The 9,898-nt window shown below is 40.5% G+C and overlaps 1 protein-coding gene across 2 annotated transcripts; it reads right to left on the bottom strand.

Annotated features, from left to right (window-relative positions):
* Nucleotides 1–1,158: 1,158 nt before the first annotated feature.
* On the bottom strand, nucleotides 1,159–9,154 carry spata2 (spermatogenesis associated 2). 2 transcript variants are annotated; one of them, XM_041056906.1, is made up of 3 exons: nucleotides 9,085–9,154; nucleotides 7,175–8,011; nucleotides 1,159–6,255 (listed from the first exon to the last, which is right to left on the bottom strand). In XM_041056906.1, exons 2-3 carry the CDS (start codon nucleotides 7,523–7,525, stop codon nucleotides 4,900–4,902), a joined length of 1,707 nt encoding a protein of 568 aa, XP_040912840.1. In that variant the 5' UTR covers nucleotides 7,526–8,011; nucleotides 9,085–9,154; the 3' UTR covers nucleotides 1,159–4,899. The 2 variants fall into 2 exon arrangements, with proteins under 2 accessions (XP_040912840.1, XP_040912848.1); XM_041056914.1 differs by lacking the exon at nucleotides 9,085–9,154 and adding an exon at nucleotides 8,708–9,060.
* Between the last annotated feature and the right edge of the window lie 744 nt (nucleotides 9,155–9,898).

The raw sequence follows: 9,898 nt of genomic DNA, 5'->3' as shown, positions 1-9,898 counted from the left end.
TCAGAGCAGCGTCAAAATATACCAAAAAATGTCATCGTATAGTAAGGCCAAAAAAAGTCATGGCGTCAAAATGTTAAGTACTTAAGTAGATTAAGTATGTGGGAGAAACACCTGCTAATACATCCATTTCCTGTTTTGGCGAAGGGTCAACTTCATGGTGCCACCCCGCCCACATAATATAATTTTGATGAAAGCTTTTGATAACTTTTACTGATTAATGAAACATGAGACAACATTTCAAATGTATCAGATTATGTCCCTAAGAGGACTTCATTAAAATACGTGTGGAATGTAGAAAATAGGGCTAAAAATAATGCATACAGCCATAGCATATCAATCTGTTCAGAATCACATGATCATCATGCCTGATTTTTTTCATCCACATTGGATGAAGTATGTGGGAGATACAGCCACAATTATATCCATTTTGTGTGTTGGTGAAGGGATCTGTGTACGTATTTTCGTAAGTCTGTAGGTCTTACGGTGAATATTTTCACAGTCTAGGGGGCACTGCAGAGCCATTTGGCCGTGCCCGGTCACACGGACAGTGTCAAACAAGAATTTTCGTCGGGGGACAATTTTGGGCAAAGTTTGGTGACTTTTTGAGCACGTTCAAAGGGGGTCAAATTAGCCAACAAAGGGGCAGAAGTAAAATAAAAGAGAATAATAATAATCCCTTCAGTTACAATATGGCTTTGCACGAATTTTCGCCCTAACTAGTACACAGGTCCCAAGTGAGTGAGTTTGAAGAGAAGTGGGCTGTAAAACACTGAACTGATAGGAAGTGAGTGAATAATGTTTTTGTCATTGGCATAATGCTTGTGAACCTACAGTGGAGAACAGTACAAAATTCTCATTGTGCCTATGCATGTGCAAACTGCTCACCTTTATATTTCTAACATAAAATCGGTAGTCAGTTTAGTGGATGACGAGAAAAATTTTAATTAAAATAAACTGTGAAGTGTGTGCTCACTATATTCAACACTTTGACTACATACCAATTTCAACCATCCACAAAATCGAGCAGAAAACAGTGTTGTTTTTTCAGAATTTTATTCATTAAATTATTTTATAAAATCTCATTTACTATATATATATATATATATATATATATATATATATATATATATATATATATATATATATATACATACACATATATATACATATATATACAACACACATACACACATATATACATACATATATACATACATACATACATACATAAATACATGTATACATGTATATATGTATTCACCAATTAACAATTTTGGCTATTTTCCCTTTCCACCCCCATGTATGCCCACATATTGATCGTAAGGTCCATACCCCTTCACATAGACATTGTGCAATGATCCTCAGTGCCAAGGGGGAAGGGGGAAGAAGGGAGACAATGGGTGAGGGTACATATAGGGTTGAGGGAGAAGAGTCGTGGGTTTGGGCCTTGTACGGAGCATGCCAAGAAAGGGTTTGGGAAACAGGGAATGGTAAAGGGCCTGCCTAAGTACACCACCACTGTTAATATCAGTAAGATAACCACACAAAGAGGTAAAGGGAGTATTGACTTCCACAATGACTTGAGTGTGTCTGGCATGGGTTAAACTAATCATGTTCAAATGGCTCAATGTATTCCATGACACAAAATAAAAATAGCTCTTTTGTTTTTCCAACACCAGTAATTCATCTCCACCAATGAATGTAAAGTAAGCTCCACATTAGAGATTTACCTATGACAAGTCAGTTGTTCATTAAAAGATTAAAACAGTGTCCTCAAACTTAGCAGCAGCCCTGAAGACTGTTTAGCCCTTTGTAGTGACCTATGCAAATTATCAGTTCACTGATCTGAGTCAAATCCACGTCCCATGGTGTGGGGGTAGGTATCTATGTTGATTATTCTCTTTCTAGGCTTCTTAAGAAGGCCCACATCTACACACATAAGGCTAAACTTTAGCAAAACCACAGATTTATCTTACATTAACTGTACATCCAGGTAACCAACAGGATTTTGTTTTCTACTCCAATAAGATATTTGTTCTTCATTTGGCAATATGATCACTCTTGCAACATGGCTCAATACTTCGGAAAGTCATCTTTGTTGCTGGTATGATTTGCAATGAACGGAGTCGAGCAACTAAAATATATCTATGATAAATATTCAAAACAATTTAGAAAGGCTTTGTTAGATGAAAAAAAAAACAATTGCACACCTCCCCTAAGGTCACTCAAGACTTAGTTAGCTAATGTTGATTCAAAGACATCATTCAAAGAACCCTTAAGCTACATCCAAACAGTATAAAAACCCTTCTTTATGTTGTTTAACGTGATAAAGTAGCAAAACACAAAACTTTGTTTTAAAGGGAAGGAATGAACAGAAGTATGAGATCAGACATCACTCCCTGTAACCAACTGTATGTTTGGTAATATCTGTAAGCAAAAGAAAATGTATGTCAAATTTGACTTCCAAGCAAAATATGGTTATTACAGACACTAACCCCTGTAAGCCTATAGTTTATTTACTGGTCTACAATGTGCGAATTTTCTGCATAATTCTGATAATATGTTCAATATGCTCCGTCTTATAAACCCTGTGTGGTGGTTAATCCATACTACAGTGTATTTTTGAATTACTGTGAATTCTTTGCTTAGCTGTGACAGCACAGGCTGTGTATGTAGTTCATCCAGCCTGGCAAAACCATGATAATGCGTAACCTACAGGCTGGTAAAACAGAGCAATGTAAAGTAAAACACAAAAAAATGAAAATACTCCAGGACAGGACAGCTGAGCTGAATGAGCTTAAGGCATTTAGCAGTTATTCCCGACAGAACATAAAGGCTATGGTAGCCAAAAATGTCTGTCAAAATAACCCAGACAGATTTTTTTTTTAATGAAATGTGATTTAAAATTAGCCCTTGGTGGCTATCAACTGCAATATACTGCATTAATTCTCCTCTTTAATGGAGAATCAAAGCCTAAACACTAAAATACCCTCTAAATTTGTGACACTGTATTAAATGTTAGCAAGGTTTGTTCACCTATGATGACCCCTATGATGAGTTAAATTAAATTTTCACAGCAAATAGCAGTGACTTGAGTAAACTCATGCTAACCAAAGTTGCACAAAATTAGCCCCCAATAAAGAGGGGGGGGGGGGGGGGGGGGGGGGTTTGGGGGGTCTTAAAATATGCAAAAGAAAATAAGATGCAAACCTAACAAACTTGGAAATTCAGCACAAAACTTGAAGGCATGCACAACTGATATTGCTGTGTTGTATTGGTGGGTGGATGCAACAATATCAACAACAATCCCTATAAAATATAGTGCAACAGCCATTTGATAAATACTATCTTTGTGAAGCTAAAATGTTCACAGTTTTTTAAACACAATAGCGTTTTTAACTAGAGGCATCAATTCAACTGTCATTTGTGAGCCCATAGTCTCTTCTTGTACTCAACTGCAAGATATTATAAGCTGTTACCGTCATTTTGTCTGTTGAATGAGCAAACGATTTACAGTACTATGCAATCAAGTACACCATCAACACAAAATACAGGCTCAGAAATCACAATAAAACTAAAGCTAAAAACTTTCTGAAGACTCAACCAAATTAAGCTGTTGTATTTCTTAGGCTTTTAGGGCTAGTTTGAAACCACAATGTCAAACTGGGTGTATAAGCTGAAGCTATCTGAGGTAGACAGAAACCATGTCAGAGTTTACACTTTCATAAAGTCTAAAACCAATCAATAGGCTCACACACTATCAAAGAACTGCAATCACTTGATTTGTAGCCCAGTGTGAGACCATCTGTGACCCCACATGAGACTGGCAAGGAGCCACTGATCTGGTAAGGGGGTAGTACAACATCATGGACCATGGAGGCTTGAGGAGTGTAATGAAAAGGGGCAGAGGGCTTGGAACTGACACAACTCAACAGGCAATTTACCAGAAAGAAGTCAACACCACACATCTTCAATGTCTCAAATCAACAGCAGCATTTAAACCTCAGTCATATAACCAGAAATAATTGAGGGTTCATTTACAAGGCATAATCTTTTAAATAGAATATATGGCATCTGACCATTGTCTCAATATGTCCCTTTGAGATATCTCCCACCCCACACCCAGACATATGTTTGTATCACAAAAATCCCAAATGCCAGACCTCATGCCCATTTAACAGTCTCACATTATTCTAAAGATTAAAAATATATACTATTTACTTATTGACTTCCAGTGTGTTTTTCTCTGTTTTCCCTAATATTTTTCAAGTTTAAAAAGAACTCCTTTGTCACAATGCAAGCTCAGAGGTCTTTCCTACACACACACACACACACACACACTATATATTATATATTATATATTTTATATATTAGAGGAATTTTTAGCTGAGAAGTTAGGCAAAGTATATATATATATATATATATATATATATATATATATATATATATATATATATATATATATATATATATGTTCATTTGGACGGAATTCATTCAAGATGAGAAGGAATTAAACTCTCTTTTCTCTAGTTTCCCTTTTGAGGAGGACAAAATTTGGGGAGGAATTTGGGAAGCGCTACAACATCACATGACTACTCAAGAGCAGGTAGCAAGGTAAAAGGAAGAAGAAATAGATAAAAGGCCTGAACTTGTACAAGGCAGAGAGATGGGCACGATATGGCTCTCTGTGGCATGTGCATTCCAGGGCCCTACTGACGGTAAGAGAAAATGTACAAAGTTCAAGAGAGTCATAGAGAGAGCAAAAAGACCATCAGATAAAGGGGAAGATAGTGAACGAGTTGTTGAACTTGAAACAGAGCTAAAGCAATAGTGCAAGACTACGCCGCAGGTTAAGGGAGGGAACGACAAAGGAGAAACAAAATATTTTGTCTGCCTGATTCATCGGTACACCAGGTGAGATATGGTGCCAGATTTGAAGTTGAGCTGATGGTTGGGCACAAAGCTGTGCTGGGGATTCTTTCGCGTGCACACATCCTTTGCATACAAGCCCATGCACGAGTCACATGACACCTTAGAGCAGTTCACACAGGTGTGTGATGCACCTGGCTTGTTGCAAAACCCGCACCGCGATCCCCCCATGCTTATTCGCTCACTGCTGCCTCCCTTTGGCGTTGTCAAGGCAACAGACTTGCTTGGAAACAGCTTAGTGGACATGAGGGGTTTTTCCACCATCTGGGGGTGAGGATGAGGGTGAGAGTGCGAGTGAGTCAGTGTGAGGGGGTGCGGGTGGAGATGGGAGTGGGAGTGAGTATTAGAGTAGACAGAGAGCTTTTCCTTGACAGGCATGTATCCATCAAGGGGTCGTGGGGATTTGGGGTGGTAGTCCTGGAGGCCACAGCAAGGTGAGGGGTCCACATCATGACAGGCAGCGCAGAGAATCATGTCACACCTCTGGCAGGAAGCCATAGTTGAGCAGCCCAGTCCACAACCCTGACACTTCACACTACCATGAGCTTTAAGCAGCCACCCATCCCTTGCCTCCCGAGGCTCTCTGGATGGGGGTCGAGAAGGAGTCTGCCTTCCTCCCGTCCCAGCACCACCCCTCTCGGTGTACAAGTCAATCTCATCCAAAGAGGACAGGTGGTAGGATGTGTAAGCATCAGCCGGGGGAGGTGACTGAATTGGGTGGAAATCTGCAACAGGGCTGTAAGAAGGTGGAGCCACCACAGAGAAGAGAGATGCTGAGGTGCTGGGCCTGATGATCTCATCCTTCATATCTTCCTCTGCATCCACAAACAGAGGCTCCTTCCTCAGACTCAATGAGGCCTTCAAGACAGGCTTGCTAACCGCTGCGTGCCAGTGACCAGCCCCATCTGTAACATCCACAGACTTAGATGGTCGGCTACCTCGCCTCAGGTGGTGGGCATGTGGCCTCTCTATATCCACCGGCCGCACAGACAGCCGAGCCATATCTGCCCCAAGGCTATCGCGTCTGCGGAGCGCCTCAGCACAGCCAGCTGCATCATCTCTGCAACCTCTGCGGAGTTCCAGGGCCTCCAGCTCTGAGGCTGAACCACGGGCCAGAGCCACTACCTCTCCCAGAAGACGACATTCTGCCTGGGCCAGGAAGAGCTCAAACGCTAACTGGCGGAGATGATTTGTGCCTCCTGGGTGCTCCTGCAAATGGAACTGCGAATCATGGTCACAGGCGTAGCCAATGGTGCGCATTAGAGATCGGAGTTCAGCATCAGAAATGGCAGACTGCAGATGGTACACGTATGGGCCAGTGAAGGTCTAAAAGAGAAATAAGCTAATCAGCATTAGTTCCACTTAATTAAAACAGCTTGACATGATAAAGCTAAAATCTACACTAAAACCAGATCTCACATGCTAATCCTCTAATATCACATACTTAAAAGTATAGGTTTGTTTTGCTACAGTGTTTACAAATTTTACAGATGTTTAACTTTTAATAACATTACAAAATATGAACACACATACAGATATTGTCTAAAGGTAAAGCATTAAATAAAATAAGACTAGCTATTTAGGGTAGCAGGTTCGAGTCCTGTGTCAGTTTTGGTGGTCATGTTTCCCTTATTATCATTGCATGGTGTTATGATTAAAAAAGAAATACTCTAACAAACTAAATATTAAACAGGAATTATACAGAGCATTTGTAGATGCTAATTATATTATAGGATGTACATTATTGAAAATACATTGGGTGCAAATATTGTGTAGACTTATATTACTGTATTTTGTATATGTTATTAGGTGCTTGATCAACTTTGCAGACAAAAAGCTGACAGTGCAGCCCACACATCACTGTGAATCTGTAAATATTCTGCACTTCCTTTCTACATTATCACTACAGATCACTGCAGTCTTGGTGACCGGTGGCACAGCTACTTCAATGGAGGTGGTAAACTTAGAAAAGGTGTCGTGAAAAGAATACTCATTTCCATCTTAAGGTTGTGAAAGATCATATCAAAATCGTAATATAAAAATAATATTTTATTTCTTTGCAAACCGCTTTATTTTTCACGTGTTTGTATGGTATGTTCATACAGAGATTAGGAAATGTATAAAAGTGTGATCAATGTACTATCCAACGGAAAGCAAGATTGTAAGCTGATGAAATATCGGTTGATGTCACATTTAAAAACAGCTTTAAGTAAGAATAAAATGACAACCCTGTGAATAAACTCACCTTTATACATCTGAACTCCTTCTTCCAAGGGAAGAGCAAGAGGTTGGTGCAGATAGTTTCCAGGGTGTGGAAGGCTCTCTCCAGGCTCTTTAGGTTGCTCCCTCTCTGGCAACGGAGCGAGTTCTCCACCACCTCATAGAAACGCACCATACGGAAACGTTGTGCCGGATCTGGCTGGTAGGCCCCTAGTAGAGCTGTGGCTGTGGAGAGTAGGGCCTCATTGTCCTTGTGTCTGCTTTTGTCCCCCTCTGGTGCAGTTCCAATCCTTGTGTATTCCCCTCCCTCTTCCAGACGCCTCTCCAGTGCCGTCACATACCTCCGAAACAGGTCCTCTTTTAACTTGGAATCCATTTTGGGCAGCAGACTATCAGTCAGCTGTTATACTTTTCTGAGAGAGCCTCACCCCTTTTAGCATACCCGGCACAAGGATGCTACATTCAAGCACCATTTTTTGTCACCATTATTCACTGTACACACTGGCACACACTGAACGTTAATAACGTTTTGGAGAGGTGGAAGAAGAATGAGACGTTGCGTCCAATCAGCAGGACATCCTCTAAACAAGAGACGTAGTTGTCTGGTGCTTTCAGTTGGCGTAGCTAGGCTGCAGCCTGTGTGGATGCCTTCTTACGGGCATCTCTGGTACTGGCTTAAAGCCTAACTTGTTTCCAGACAAACAGGCCTATGTCGTGCAAGATGAGGTCAGGAGGAGCTTTTGCTTCACACTCTGTTAATCCAGAGTTGTATCTATTCCATTTCTTGGTTTCAGCATGTGAGGAGTTCAAGGTCACTCATCGTGAAGACACAGCCGTGTGATTCTTCTGAGTTGTCTCCAAGCTGTAATGACACAAGAGAGCGTTGAAAAAAACTGAAATTTCTCAGTCTGACGCACACAAAAACAGAAGGAAACTTGGGCCAAATTTCTTTCTACTAATTCAGACAGTGTTAATTAAGTCCAAAACAAAATGAATTTGTAACAACCATTACTAAGAGTGTTTAAAAAAAAACCCTGATGATTCGGATAAGAGGGAGGGTGTCTAAAAGTATCTGTTTTGAGAAACAGTGTCTAAGTGGGATGATGTGGAGATGCATTGTGTAGGCTATATTATGTCGGCCATACAGCTAATAGGACATAATTATCACGATGTACGCCACCAAAAAAACAAAACAAACAAAAAAAATAGGGGGGACTACAGTGTATATAATTAGGATCGTGGTTTACTGTTGACAGATCTAGCTCTAGCTTGTTTTGCGTTCCTGTTTGCGCCAGCGAATATGTGAGCTATCGGTACTACGTGTGACCTGTAGCCTGCACTTAGCATTAGTTAGCTTGAATTAAGAACGCAAAATTAGAAGTATGGATGCGTGTAAGCCTAAAATCCGCAACGAGGCTTAGACCACAGTAGAGGAAGGATTGTGTTTCCCGTCCCCTGGCAATCTGGCCGGCTATTCCAGTTACCTCACACATCAACCTTAGCAAGCATCCGTTTAGCAAGCTAGCAAGCTTTAGCTAACAACATCAGCATGTCTTACAATTGCGCATCAAATGCAACAGAACCAGTCCGCCACGACCAATGCTGCTAAAAAAGGATACAGTGTCAGGACATCTTGTAGGTTAATTCTTCATTTCTTCCAAACCCCACAAAACACGATGCTGTGACTGGCATGGGCCCCTAGCTGAGTATAAGCTAAGCAGTGAACGCCCATTTCTGCGCAGCTGTCTAGCTAACAATTGCTTTAGCTAGCAGGGCGGTCCATCGCTAAACACACATCTTTGGCGATTTCAGAGTTAGTTATTTAAACATATACTGTAATTGCGGTGTGACTCTTTAACGACCAAGTCCAGGTCTGCTTCAGCTGAGAGATCACACCGTTCTGTTAGTAGAAACACCACCACCCGCACATCTTACCTTTAACAAGTGCTAGCCGTGGCTAGCTACGCCTCCTCAACTGTTGGAAATTCCCATGATCTCAACGCGCATGCGCTCAGTTCTGACAGTTCATCAGCATCAAGGGCCCACGTGCTGAGGAGGGATGCAGAGCCCACCAACCATATCACCACCAGTGTTCAATATGTGCAAGTTGCACTATACTATTTATACTATATATATATATATTGTCACTGCTTACACATGAATGCATCAGTATTAAGAAACTATTATGTAATACATAATAATATGCCCGCCATGGGGCATTTTTTTCTGTAGAACAAGTACTTTTGCTTTTTATACTTGAAGTAGCCTAACTTTTACGGATGTACTTTTTGTTGTATTGGTACTAAGTGAGGCACGGAAAAAAAAACGATGCTACAAAAAAAAGTATGTCTTTGGTTTAAGTATTTGTACTTTCATCTTTACCTGTAAAATTTTAGTAGTCTTATCAGTTGTCTTAAATTGCAGTCAAGATTTTTAAAACCGTGATTATTACAGAGAACGTACAGTATATACATGCTCCACGTCAGTAGAAGAAAAAAAATGTAAGGCTGGTGCTTAATTCCAAAGCGCAGGAGCAGATACGTAGGAAGTAAAGTCCATTTTCCTTTAACCTGAACCTAACCTTATCTCTACCCCCAACCAGTTGTATCCTATAATGCAATACCTGGCCCCAGCCTTACCATAACCACTTAACCAGTTATTTTTTCTTGTTTTCAATCAATGGAATCTAATCCTTACAATGAGCAAAAGTGATTAATTTGCCATACATTTAGATATTAGGAGGCTTGTG

The sequence above is a fragment of the Toxotes jaculatrix genome, chromosome 2 (genome assembly GCF_017976425.1).
Source record: "Toxotes jaculatrix isolate fToxJac2 chromosome 2, fToxJac2.pri, whole genome shotgun sequence".
In the NCBI taxonomy this organism is placed as follows: Eukaryota; Metazoa; Chordata; class Actinopteri; family Toxotidae; genus Toxotes; species Toxotes jaculatrix.
This window is presented reverse-complemented; position numbering and strand designations above follow the sequence as displayed.